General features: G+C 42.3%; 1 protein-coding gene across 1 annotated transcript in view; it reads left to right on the forward strand.

Annotated features, from left to right (window-relative positions):
• Positions 1–14,050, forward strand: part of PIR (pirin) — a 61,711-nt gene that overhangs the window by 19,258 nt on the left and 28,403 nt on the right. Inside the window, exon 3 of the mRNA XM_060184108.1 lies at positions 8,965–9,049. Coding sequence (XP_060040091.1) covers positions 8,965–9,049 — 85 coding nt within the window. The remainder of the gene's footprint in view (positions 1–8,964; positions 9,050–14,050) is intronic.

The following is a 14,050-nucleotide window of genomic DNA, read 5'->3' on the forward strand; positions in this document are numbered from 1 at the left end:
ATCGTATGTGTGAGAAATTGAGCTGGACGCTAGCAGGCTGTGGACTAGCCAGCTATAGAAGAAAACTACCTGGGCGCCATTTTTGTCTAATGCACAGGAGCCATTTCTGGCCCATTTCTATACTAGCTGCACAGGAAACTTTCCATTCACTCACCTCTATTACTGTCATGGGGTATCAGGTCTGAAGGGAGTTCTTAGGGAAACAGAAGTCTAGGACTGATAGCAGATGATGCTTTTGCAGAGCCAGTCAGGATCTACTCTTCCTCTTTCTTCTGTTGTTTCCATCTGAATCAGAATATCAGGCTTCAGTGGTCTTGCGCAATCAGCTCTTCATTGCCACCTCTTTGTAGAAGAGAACACTGCAACCCACCGAGGCAAGAAGGCTTTCCTTCTGCGCATTGTAGAAGGAATTGCAACCAAAACTCAGGTTTACCAGATTTTACCTCCGCCTGTTGGCACAGTTCCCCTGCCTTGTGCTATCCTTCAGTCCTTGTATGGAAACTGCTGAGTGTGTCTTGCTCGTCTTTGGGAATGCCTTGGCTCATTTTCATGGAAGAACGCTTCAAGACGAACCTAAGAGTACCTTAAAACACTTGTCTGTATTAGAACATACCCCTGACTGTGTCGGAACATTCTGTAGACAATAACTTAAGAATATGCCATAGTAAATTCCCACTTGGTTATCAGATGAAAAGTTTATATCCACACAAAGGTACAAAGCTCTCCAGTGTTGTTAAAGTTCGGGGGGCTCCAGCAGGCCGGGCTAGCTTCGCGGTGGTGAACAGAGACTCGGGGACACACGGCTGGGCTGGGAAGCTGTATATCTTTATTCACAAGCGGGCAAACATGTGCTCTCCTGTCTTTCTCCTCTGGCGGCAGAGAGAGACCCTTAAACTAACCACCACACAGAACTCTCCTGCATCCTTCTCACGCAGCGGCGCCAAGAACTCTGGAACTCTGTAGGGGTTCCCTTGGGGCTGGGACAAGCTGGCCTGCGGAACTAGCAGGGGGCCAAACCAATTTTTCTGGTGGGGAGGGGGGGGAGAGCTAGACCAAACCAATGTAAAGCATACAACACTCCAGAGCTCTTGGAAACCATTTATTTGCCCCAAATATTCTCATCTTGATGTACTTTCTTGCAAAATCTCTGAAAATCATCTTTATAAATAGTGAATGCAATTAACAGAGATTAAAACTGCCATAAATCTAGAAACATGCTGGGGGTATGAATGGACCTGCCAATGTCCAGGTCCAATAGAGAAGCAATTACAGAAGCCACACCTTCTACCTTCTGTCCCCCCAAAAGAACTTTGGTCCATACTCCCAGAGGGATAAAGAATTGGGAAGCTTCCAATGGAGGACATGGGACACAGAGCTCTGGTGGTGGGAACCGTGTGGAATTGTACCCGTTGTCTTACAATCTTGTTGATCATTATTAAATCTCTGTTGAAAATCTCGTAAAGCCCAGTGAAGAATATTCTAGCAACTCTGAATAGATTTCCCAGTTTATCCTTATAGCTCACCACCCATAGGTTAGAGCCATGGGATAGGAGGCTTCCCTGTTGGCATGTTTGGAGGTAACTTGTGGTTTTGTTGTGCTGTTGCCTTTGTGGGGTTATAGATGTGTTGTTCATAGAAGAGACGGGCGTCTGTTCTTTCTCTGATTTTAATTTTCCAAAAAGAGAGAACATTTGTAACCCAACTGCAGGCAAGAATGCTGACTCAGAGAGTGAAGAAGTCAAGGTCTGGTTTCACAATGAACATGTCTCTGATTGAGTCATGAGGCAGAGAGTCCTGGCAGCACCTTTATTTACTTCCCTTCTAGCTCTGTTCTCCCCCCGGCACCCCTCCCCCAAAGGAAAGGTGAGAAGGAGAGGGACTGGAGTGTTACTGTTGATAGAAGTGCTACTTGGGAAAAGGGGGACTATGAAGACTGGATTATAGGGTAATTTCACTATGTCCAGAGTTCCTGTTCAGTTGGGCAGCTTGATGCTTGAGATTTCCCACAATCCTTGTCAGTTGATACACAGTGTTGTCTGGCCCTTTCTAACTCTCACCCTATACAGAGGCATTGGCATTTCGCCTAGTAGTTCCTTGTCTTTTCCTTGTGTAGCACTTCATGTATATGTCGAAATATGATTACAGGGTTTTCATCCTTCCCACGATACCTTTGGCACTGAGGCTAGAAACTAATCTCTCCTGCTCCTTATCGGAATTCTTTAATCAAGAATTCAGAGTACTTTAGAGGCAGAAGACTTTCCCTCCTGCTGAAGAACATCAGTCTATTCTAAATAACTGATTTGCTTTTAAGAGTCTGGGGGATGGGGACTCTACTTTCTACTCCCTCAAAGCCTTGAGGCCTCCAGGAGAGAGGAAGGCATCGCTCCTCAAGTAGGGGCCATAGCACCTGGTAGTTCTGTCCTAGCTCCCTGATCCTACTTTATAATTTTAGTTTGTTTTCATCATCAGAGAAGGAGAGAGAGATGATAACACTGAAGCATGCTTCCGTGTGGTGAGGGTCAGGCTTGAACCCGAGTCATGCATGGTAAGATAGGACACTATCCAAGTCATCTGTTTCACCAGCCCAACGTACTACTTTTTCTAATCGAGTGATTTGACTGAAAACAATATTGAATGAGAGTGAGTCAGCTAACAAATAATCAAAAAGATTATTTCTGCTTAAAAAAACAGATATTGCTAGCTATTGGGTTGTCCAAATATTGGCATTTATACTGTAGAACTGGCACCTTTAAACTTTTCTATAACTAGTGACAATAGATGGACAAAATGTAAATGTACAACCATAGGGGATTTGTTGTAATGAGTTAACTTTAAAAAACTCTTTATTTTATTTCCACCAGGATTATCACTAGGGCTGGGCGTTTGCACAATAACTCCACGGCTCCTGGTAGCCATTCTCTTATAGAGACAGAGAGAAATTGAGAGGAAGCAGAGGGAAGGAGGGAGGGAGAAAGAGATACCTTCAGCACTGCTCCGCTATTCATCAACCACCCACCCCTGCCCCACAGGTGGAGAGCAAGGGCTTGAACTCAAGTCCTTGCACACGGTAATACATGCACTCTACCAGGTGTACTACCACCTGGCCCCCAATAAGTTAACTTTCTAACAACAGGGGATTAGATGGGTGGGTAATATTTAAACCAGAGAATGAGTTGAAATATTTCCTTGTGCTGTAACCATATTATCAAAAATAGAAAACCAGTGACTTACAGTAGACTTGGTCAGCCAAATTGCTACTCATTCACATGATCATGATGATTTAACTATTCTGTGTGTCATTGCATTTGGCTATACACCTGCAGATCTATGCAGAGCCTTTCAAATGTCTAAACTTTTGGGTCTGTAATTTCACTGTAAGGAAAAATAGAAAGGTGATCAAAGACTCCAAAGTCAGCCACAGTGCAAGAAGAACCCAAAATATAATGTTCTGGACTTGGGAATGAGCTGATATGAGAACATGAGGACAGAAATTAGTAGAAACACTTTTCTTCTCCTGAAGGGTATTGAGAATTGTAACTTGGTGGCGTAATTATGTAATTCACTCAAGCAGCATCTAGGAAAACTGAGAACTTGATCATGTTTCCCCAAGCTTCACTAACCCATAAGAGGTTTGTTTGTTTGTTTGTTTTAATGGTCCCCCATCCCCAGAATGTGCAAGCATTTATTGCAGATCTTACTTGACAGGTTGCTGCTCTTTGCTTGTAGGAAAAACTAGCATGGTGGCAAAAGCAACAGCATTCAAGCATTCAGGGACAAATGGGTGACAGTTGCCTAAAGGGGCAGTGGTCCAAGTGACAGCTACTTCTTTTGGTCACATTCATACATGACAACAGATGTGGGCCACTTCTTCTCAGAAAGGCGTTTTTAAGCCACATGGCTTCCATGTGGAAGTGATTTCATCTCCTAATTAAGATCACAATTATGAATAAATGCAGAGGAAGGAAGGAAGCCAGCTTGACAAGGGTATTTTTACCCAAAGTTAGGGCAGGCAGGAAGTCTTTGAAGGCAAGACGATGAAGGTAGCTGGGGCTCGGAAGGAAGTGGTTTTGCAGACCCTGTTTTGTCTTGCTTGTTTGGTGGTCGCTACTGTAGTGGTGTCTTGCCTTCGACTCATTAAGGGATTGATTTTGGCGTTTTTATAGAGAGCCAGGCTTTGTCTGGGTTTGATGGTGCACCTGTTGTAGGTTAGCTCCAGTGCACCCTTAACCTCTTGTTAAGTTAGTTACTTGCCTTCTTTCTAGAAGCTTTGCCTATGTAATCTTTGAGCTAGAAGATTTTAAACCAGAAGACTTGAAGATACAGACTAAAACTTTTCAGGATAAGATTTCTGGATCATGCTAACAGAGATGAGATGAAAAGGAAGGGCAGAAGAGGACCAGCTTTGGATTGCAGCATCTATGTAGGCACTGTTCATTAGGGCCAAAAGAGAGAAGAGGAAAAGCGAACCGTTTCATCATTGGATTTGCTGTGTTAGTTCTGTTCATGATGAAACAGCTTTGTAGAGAAATGCTTTATCTGGGGATATCACGAACCAATTTATTTTAATCCTGTGGAAATAACTATGTTTGGAAGAGAACATTCACTTAGTTATATTCTCACTCTACTGTTCAGATCTATGAACTGTTTATTGCTGTGTATAGAAATAAAGGACACTGGACTCAGGAAATGATGTGCTTAATGGTGCTTTCTCTGCGTGCTTGTAAATCAGCAGTGAGCGTAACAGTACAGGTCAACCCAGGTTTGCTCCAAGTGCAAACTGGAGTCTGGCATTACCATCCACGAGCTAAATGAGCATAATTTACATTTGCCTTTTCAGCAATGTTACCATAGAAAATAAAAATGGAAAATATAAGACCTGCCTGCTTTTTGAAAACTGTGTGTGACAACTTCACAAACACTGTTGGGAATAGCTTCCACTCTGCAGTTTGTCTTATTAGCAATTAGTTGAACAAGAAGAATACACATTTAGGTTTGGCATGGTTGGTAACTCAAGGCATGTATTCTATGGAAACCTTCAGAGATCCACATTTCAGTATAAAGAGAATATTAAAATGGGAACTGTCTTTGAGACTATAGAGATTGTTTAAAACAAACAAACAAACACCCACACACTTGAGGTAAATGTTCTCTTTAGCCCTTTATTATGGGAAGGCAATAGGATTTATGTATGACTTTGCAAATAAAGCAAAGTGGTGTCGGTAGTATCTGTTTAACACTGTGCAAATAAAAACAAGCATAAAACTCTGTGTGTCTATGTGCATGTGTATTTCTGTGTAGTTGGGGTCTTGGAGAGGCATTTTATTATTTGAGGGATAATGTGGATTAGGTTGAAAAAACAAGGCAGGAAGATAAGAGCTAGCTAAGAGGGCAGGATTGACAATTGGGTTTGGAAGGTCAAAATGGAGTGAGTTAACCAGAAGCTCCCTTCACTCCCTGAGGTTGATTATTCTGTCCTTCCAGCCATATGCTAACTTCTTTCCCGCTCTAGCCTGAGTGATCAGAAGGGAATGTCAAAAATTGAAACATGGTGGCCCACATCGACAAAACAGGAAATGACAAGTGTCGATGAGGATGTGGAGAGAAAGAAGTCTTGTTACACTGCTCATGGGAGTGCAGAGTGCTTCAGCCCCTATGGAAAGTAATATGGAGAGTCCCTAAACAAATAGAAATGGAAATAACCTACTGGTCCAGCAATACCACTGCTAGGCGTCTATCCAAAGCATATGGAAACCCTGATTCAAAGGGTCACGTGTACCCCAATAGCAAAGGAGTGGGAGCAACTAGACAAAGAAAGTATGGAATAGATGCTGAATGGACTACTACTCTACAATTTAAAAAAGGATGCTAATATATATATATATATATATATATATATATATATATATATATATATATACTTCAGGACAAAATGAATGTAACTAGAGGTGATTATGCTTAGTAAAGCAAATATGGAGGCAAAAGACAACTACCAGAATTGCTTATATGTGGAATATAATTAAAACATATGGGTGTGAAAAGTAAAAGACTCTGGGGTGGGTGGGTGGAGAGAATACAGATCCAAGAAGGATGACAGAGGACCTAGTGGGGGTTGTATTGTTATATGGAAAACTGGGAAATGTTATGCATGTACAGACTATTGTATTTGCTGTCGAATGTAGAGCATTGGTTTTCCAATAAAGAAATTAAAAAATTAAAAAAAAAACATATGGGTGTGGGTGGTGGCACAACTAGTTAAACACACAATTACCATGTGCAAGGACCTGGGTTCGAGCCCCCACTCCCCTCTTGCAGGGGGGAAACTTCAGATGTGGTGAAGCAGGTCTGCAGGTGTCTATCTTTCTCTCTCCCTGCCTCCCCACCCCTCTGAATTTCTCTCTGTCCTATCAAGTATAATAGAGGAAAAGAGAAGAAAAGGAAAGGAAAGGAAAGGAAAGGAAAGGAAAGGAAAGGAAAGGAAAGGAAAGGAAAGGAAAGGAAAGGAAAGGAAAGGAAAGGAAAGGAAAGGAAAGGAAAGGAAAGGAAAGAAAGCCACCAGAAGCAGTGGATTTATCGTACTGGTACCAAGTCCTGACAATAAGCCTGGTGGCAAATATATGACTATGAAAGGCCAGGTGGTGGCACACCTGGTTGAGTGCATGTGCTACAAGGCACAATGACCCAGGTTCAAGCCCCTGGCCCCCACCTACAGGGAGAAAGCTTCATGAGCAGTGAAGCAGGGCTGCATGTGTCTCTCTTCTCTCTCCACTATCTTCCCCTTCCCTCTCAATTTCTCTGTCTCTATTCAATAAATAAATAAATAAATAACATATTTTAAAAAATATGAACTTTTTAAAAGTAGCCAAACCTTCCCTAAGACTTTGTGAGAATTATAGTGGTTATTGGGGGACACAGAACTTTGGTAGTAGGTTCAGTGTGCGACTATCCCCCTCTTATCTTCTAATCTGGTAAGCCTCTATTGCATCACTAAGAAAAATCAGATTGAATGTTTTAAAACCTTAAGCTTGGTGAAAACTGTTGGTGTTCTGACGTGTAGTTTCAGAATCAGAAATCCAGGTAAACCTCAGTGAGACCCACCCCCCACATGAGATTTTTCAGATGCTCAAGCCCAGTAGAGATCCCTTATCTGGAGGAGAGCAAAATACTGCCCAGGAAGAAGTGTCATTCAATATTATGTGACGCTTGCCCTTAATCTCTTTAGAGGTAACCTGAGAAGTCTTCATCTGGCAAAAGCAGATCCTTTCCAGATGGTGGCTCGTACACCTCATGACGCCTGTGAATCAGACCCTGTAGCCTGCGGGTGCTGCCCTTGTTTTATGTATGTTTCAGGCTCTTCAATTTGATTGTGAATCCTTAGCCTCGGGTTGCACTTGATGTCACAGGTCTTTCTGGTTTTATTTATGAGTGCATGGAGGAAATTGGCTTTGCCTGTCTTTGAAGCTGTATCAATGCAGCTTGACCTTCTAAGCCATGTAAAGTGACCTCCTAGCTATTGAAAGCCCAGTGCTTTGATGCAGTAGACAGTCCAGGAAAAGTAAGAGTTTCTTGATAGCCAGCATGATTTGCAATCTTCTATTCCAAAGATTTAGTGCACGGCCAATACACTTTGTACCCAACTGCCTGCCTTGAAGAGAGCTACTTTGGTTACATAAAGGTAAAGATATTAATGAATTTTCTATTTGTAGGTATCAGTATACATTGAAAAACATTTCCCAACAAACTCACATAATAAGTTTGCACTGGAGGTTGGCCCAAAGTTAAAAATGGCAGAGATGGCCTCCTGGAGCTGACATCATTATTTTGTTCAAACTGATGCTTTTTGCATAGGATAATAAATAATTCTGGGCTCCAGAATCTTTCTTATACTCTATTTAAACATAGATGATTTGGCTTTGTTTGTGCTGCCGGGGCCTCCTGTTTCACTCAGAGAGGCGGGAGAGACCCTGGGCTATACACAAGGCAAGGCAGGCCACATGCCCTACTCACTGAGCTAGCTCTCTGCCCTCATCACATGTGTTTTGAATGTGTGTGAGCTTTGTATGAAAATATGACACGTATTTTTAATGCGTCATGGATTATTTGTACAGCCATCTATCCTAGTAGCGGGCTGCCAGGCAGGTTTATTTCAGTATTTAGACCAAGTTCTAGTCTCACTAACAGTATATCTAACTTCCAGCTGCCCTGCATCCTTGCCAAATTTGGTGTAATGTGCTTTTTAATTTTTGTGTGTATTTTAAATTAAAAAAAAAACTTAAGAGTAGAACCACTGGGTTTGGGGATAAACAATGAGACTTCATGAAGTTTATGGCAACAATGATAATCCCTTGGATTTTAGTCTATGCCAGTGATTCAGAATGGGACCATATTGAATTACAGATGCTAGTTAGCTGTTGATGAAACCAAAGCCACTGTTTACAATGGAAAATCCTGTAAAGTTTGTCTTTTTTCTTGCATAATGGAGCTGTGTCTTTTTCAAAGTCACTTTTTTTGGGAAGAGGGTCAAGTTCAAACAAATAAAAAATGTTGATGATCCACTTTTTTTTTTAAAAAAAAAAAGAGTCTAAATGGACATGACTGTATGAAGAACAGGGGAAGAAACATGCATGTAGCTGCGAGCTGATCTACCAGGTCGAGCAGAAGACAGACAGTGAGAAAGCTGAAGCAGGTGCTGGCCACCTAACTAGTATGTTGGGCAGTATTTGAGAGAAGGCTGCAGGGAGTCAGCTGTCATTCTGAAATTAGCTCGCCAACCATATTGTATGCCTGACAGGACAACTCAGACGCAGGCCCTCCAAAGGGAGTTGTAGTTCATGCCTAGCCTCCCTGGCACTCCCCTTGATGATTAGTTAAGTGTACTGGCTCCAGGCCAATTGCTGAAGAGCCCAGATGACTTAAAGAAGAGTTGTATTCTTGGGTAGATGCTGATGGCTTCCCTTTCCTTTTCAGTCCAAGATTTACACTCGCACACCAACCTTGTATTTGGACTTCCAGTTGGATCAAGGAGCAAAGCACACCCAGCCGATTCCTAAAGGTATGATGGGTTCTGGGGTTTAGTGATTATTTCCGGAAGAATAGAACATGACAGGGCTGCTCTCTCTCAAGTGTGCTTGTTTCTGACTCTCAGCCCTATGAACTTTGTTGTTCTTTAATGATGTCTAAGTTAGCAAATGCCCCTGGGGCCTTTCAAGTTCAGGAAATCAGAAAAAATGCATAGAATGTTCCAGATGAACCCCTTACCTTACAGGTGTGAACGAACCATAAGCGTGTGAGCCACGCTAGTCATGGGTGTGAGTCATGGTCACATGTTGCCTAGTCATGCATAGTGCCTAGTCATGCATAGTGCTAGTCATGGGTCACATGTTGCCTAGTGACAGGGCAGCAGATAATGTGAGTGTCCTGCCGACTGCTCACTGCTAGAGCAACAGAGCGCCTTGAGGGCCCAGCTCTGCCTGCAGGATGCCTCCTGCATTGCTGTACGGGGAGATGGTGAATTATTACTCTGAGCGACCTGTGATCCTAATTCAGGAGCTTTGATTTTTCAAGATCACAGAGATAACTGATGGGCAAGGCAGTATTGTCACCTGTCTCTGCTTCTTTTATGTCCTTCTATTTGGAAGGGGGCTACATACAAGAAGTGAAAAGCTTTTGTTTTTTTGTAAGATCCGATTTTACTGACTTGCCATTAGTCTGCATTACTTAGGAGAAGGTGTCATCTTGACTTAGCTATGGCGATTTCTTGACAAAGGTGTTGCCACTGAGGGCTTTCCTGTAAGCTGACATTCATTTCCAAAGGATTAGACGACACCCGTGCATTTAACGACAATCTTAATTTTTTCAAGTGATTCCTCCAAGGTCCTTAACAGTCACCTCCAATCCATTCTTCTTCTTCTTCTTTTTTCTTTCATGCTGCCTCTTTAAACTAAAAACCTTTCTTCATTTTACTAATTTATATGTGCTTGTGGTTATAAAAAGTATGTATAAGGCTAGGCATACGTTTTTGAAAATATATGTATTTATGTATTATTGGATAGATATAGAGAGAAGGAGACAGAGAGACACCCACAGCACTGCTTCACCACTTGTGAAGCTTTCCCCCTGCAGGTGGGGACCAGGGGCTAGAACCCAGGTCCTTACGCACTGTACTGTGTGCGCTTAACCAGGCGCACCACTGCCTGGCTCCGGCATATGGTTTTATAAAAGTAAGTGTGACAGTGCTTTTTGCTCTTCTTTTCCTCTTGTGTCTGTGTCCCTCTGGGCCTTCTCTTCCCTATCCATGACAGCACTCTCTCTGTGTATTCCACATCTGATACACATCCCAGGCGGGCCTGGAATCAAGATCTTGCTGTAGTTTTTGCCATACTTCTTTTTCCATCTCTCTTTTTGTTTTCCTTTTGGGGGTGGAAGTGTTAGGGACGGAACTCAGAGCCTTCTCCATGGGGAGCATGAACTCCACCCGAGCTCCATTCAGTGCTGCCATCCAAGCATATGCCACATGAAATGGAGTCGCACTCGACATCCATTTTTGTACTTTGTTTGGTCACGTAGTTTCTCATGGGGAAATGCCTCCCAGTCTGCTGGCATGGCTCTTTGGTGGAAACAGTGGCTGACGGGGCCTGCAGTGATTCTGCTGTTACTCTCAGAGGGCACTCACTTCACTCCCGGGGCCTGACTGTTTTGGACAGGAGTCCATTCCATCTTGGATGGGACTGGTTTCTAGGGACAGACATGAGGAGAGCGTTTATACTTGTTTAAGTTTGTTTTGCTTTTTGAAACAGAAGTATCACTGCATTCTAACTTTGTATAGGTTTTGGGCATTGACAATCATTGACAGTCAACAGTTGCACACTTAATTTTTAAAAGTATATTTTATGGAAAAATAGATTGTATATGCTTTGTTTGAATGAGAGAGATACAGAAATAGATTTATAGTGATAGAGAGAGAGACACACACACACAGGAGCACTGCTTAGCTCTGATGTATAGTGGTGCTGGGGATTGACCCTGGGACTTTGGAGCCTCAGGCATGAAAGTCTTTTTGCTGGGGGTCTGGTTAAGTGCACATGGCGCGAAGTTAAGTGCAGCGGGTTAAGTGCACATGGCACGAAGCACAAGGACTGGTGTAAGGATCCCAGTTCGAGCCCCCAGCTCCCCACCTGCAGGGGAGTCGCTTCTCAGGCAGTGAAGCAGGTCTGCAGGTATCTATCTTTCTCTCCCCCTCTCTGTCTTCCCCTCCTCTCTCCATTTCTCTCTGTCCTATCCAGTAATGACAATATCAATAACAACAATAATAATAACCACAACAGTGATAAAACAAAAAGGAAAATAAATAAATAAATAAATAAATAAAAATTAAAAAATAAAAAAGAAAGTCTTTTGCATAACCATATGCTCATTATGCTATCTCCCCTGCCCTGTTTTAATGTTTAATTTATTATTATTATTATTATTATTATTATTTTGCATCCAGGGTTATTGCTAGGGCTTGTTGCCTGTACTATGAATCCACTACTCCTGCACTCATTTTTAAAATTCTTTTGGTGGGGGGATAGGACAGAGAGAAATTGAGAAGGGAGGAGAAAATAGAGAGGGAGAGAGAGAAAGATAGACACCTGCAGACCTGCTTTGCCACTTGTGAAGTGACCCAGCTGCAGGTGGGGAACTAGGGTTTGAACCAGGATCCTTACCAGGGTCCTTGTGCTTCACACTATGTGCATTTAACCTGATGCACCACCACCCGGCCTCTGCATGTTTAATTTTTAAAGGACATTGTAAGATTATATTCTAAGCAGTCCAGCTTCCCATCAGCAGGACATGAAAGTATCAGTTTCTCTCCAAGCCCACAAGTCCTAACGCACTGCTCAAATTTATTGTCCTTTCTGCTTAGTCAACATCTTGTGAGAGAATATGACTCTGCCAATTTACAAAGCAGTACTTCTGTTTTATTTTGTCGTTAGGGATTTCAAGCCTGAGGTTTGTTTTCAAGCACGGTTTAAGGAGAACTACAAAATCAAATAGCTTAGAAATGCACACTAATCATTAAGTAACCACAAACTCACTTTAAACAAGCCTGTTTGAAATCCAGCTAGGAAGCAGACAAATGTGTCCTTTCCAGGAATTATTTCCATTTATAATGCACCTCACTCTTTTACTCAGTCTATTTCTCTCTTTCCCCCATGTTTGCATTGTATTCAGTGACAGTTCTAAACTTTGGAACTCGTCTGTCTAGTACCGAACAATCCAGTATTCTAAAGCACTTGTTCAGTCACAGATTTGTGATACCTCAGTGCCTCCAATAAGACATACCAGCTAACAAGATAGCTCTGTGCAAACTTTATTATCAAAACATTTGCAGCAGCATCATTCTTTGCCTTTGATTTCATGTTTTAAGACCACCTTCCCTGGTAAGCTGTTATTAAAAAGCCAAGGACTGGGCTGGGGAGACAGCATAATGATGCTGCAAAAGGCTTTTATACCTGAGGCTCTGGGTTTCCCAGGTTCAATCCCAAGCATTGCCATAAGCCAGAGCTGAGCAGTGCTCTGGTTTTGGTCTCTCTCTCTCTCTCTCTCTCTCTCTCTCTCTCTCTCTTTCTCTCTCTCTCTCTCTATATATATATGATATCCCTCTTCTCCTATAGTCTTGTCAGTATTTCCATTTTGTAAATAAAAAATTGAAAAAGACTAAGACTACCTAAATTCATTTAATTCAACCTCTTTGTGTCATGTAGCCCTTGAAATTCGTGGACTGTTGACCATGTCCTGGGCAGGCTTTGTTTATGAGATTTGGATCATTTTTTTCCTCATGGTACAGGGATTTGACATGGGTGTCTGGGTTATGTTTTGCTTTTGGCACCAACTCTGCAATCAAATTTCATGTTGACTTTGTTATATCCTCTCCAAACAAAAGGATTAGAACTAAAGGCCGAGGCTGCCACCATCCCACCCCCAACACCAGGGAAATGCATGTGCTTCAAGGGACAGTCAGTTAAGGGGAGTGGACGCATTTCTCATGAGTCATGCTAGGTTTAATTTGAATTCCTTCCCATAAATAGTAGTCTTGGAATCACTTTTTACCATCTCTTTCTTTCCTCTGGGCAAGACACGTTTCTGTGGAGTTGCACTAATCTTGCAGAAAGCAGATGTTTCCTGTAGTGGTGATTTGGAAGGCAGTGGCTGTCAGGAATTGAGCAGGACGGTGCATCACTTACAAAGAATCCAATTTGTTGAGTCTCTGACAGTACCAGATTCCTAGCACATCACTCACACATTTTTCATTTTAGTTCCTGGCTCAGAGAAGAATAAGTAGTTGTTATTGTGGGGTATTTTTTGCAGTGACTTTTACTGTGTCTTGCAAAGCAATCTGATTTTCCCTGATCTAAGCTGATATATAGAGATCACTGTTAGCATCCATTGAGGACATCAATCTATTTCTAGGAAAATGTCAATCTTTTCCAAGAAACTGGTACCTTCTGGGCCTCGTGTCCCTTTTGTCTTGTGACTGCATCATACTGTGGTCCTCAGCAATCATCTAGCACTCACGAGTTTAAACTTTGATCGAAAATGTTAAAAACAGGATTGTTAGACTATGGAGAGACTTCATTTTGTAAGCCTTTTGGGGCTTGTGTTTGAACTTTCTTTACAGCATATGTATATCAGTCATCCCGGTTTCTTTGGAGGCCATATAGCTTACCTCTCTGCAGTCAGCAGAATAATGACCCTGTTAACATGTCTACACCTGATTCCCTGGAACCTGTAACTCTGTTCCCTGGGGATGTCACAAGTGTGGTTCAGTTGAGGGTCTTGAGATGGATAGATTACCCTGGCATCCAAGTTAGTTATTAGATTTTGCACAAACAGAAGAGGGAGGTTAGGATCGTAGATGACAAAGTGATGGAATTTCTGGTCTTGAAAATGGAAGGGGCCACAAGCCAAGAGATACGGGTTACAAGAAGGGGTACCCAGGATTGGTGAAATAGTTCACTTGGATAGTGCACTGCTTTGCCATATGTGTAAGCCGGTTCAAGCCCAGCTCCCA

Source organism: Erinaceus europaeus, unplaced genomic scaffold (genome assembly GCF_950295315.1).
Source record: "Erinaceus europaeus unplaced genomic scaffold, mEriEur2.1 scaffold_356, whole genome shotgun sequence".
Lineage (NCBI taxonomy): Eukaryota > Metazoa > Chordata > Mammalia > Eulipotyphla > Erinaceidae > Erinaceus > Erinaceus europaeus.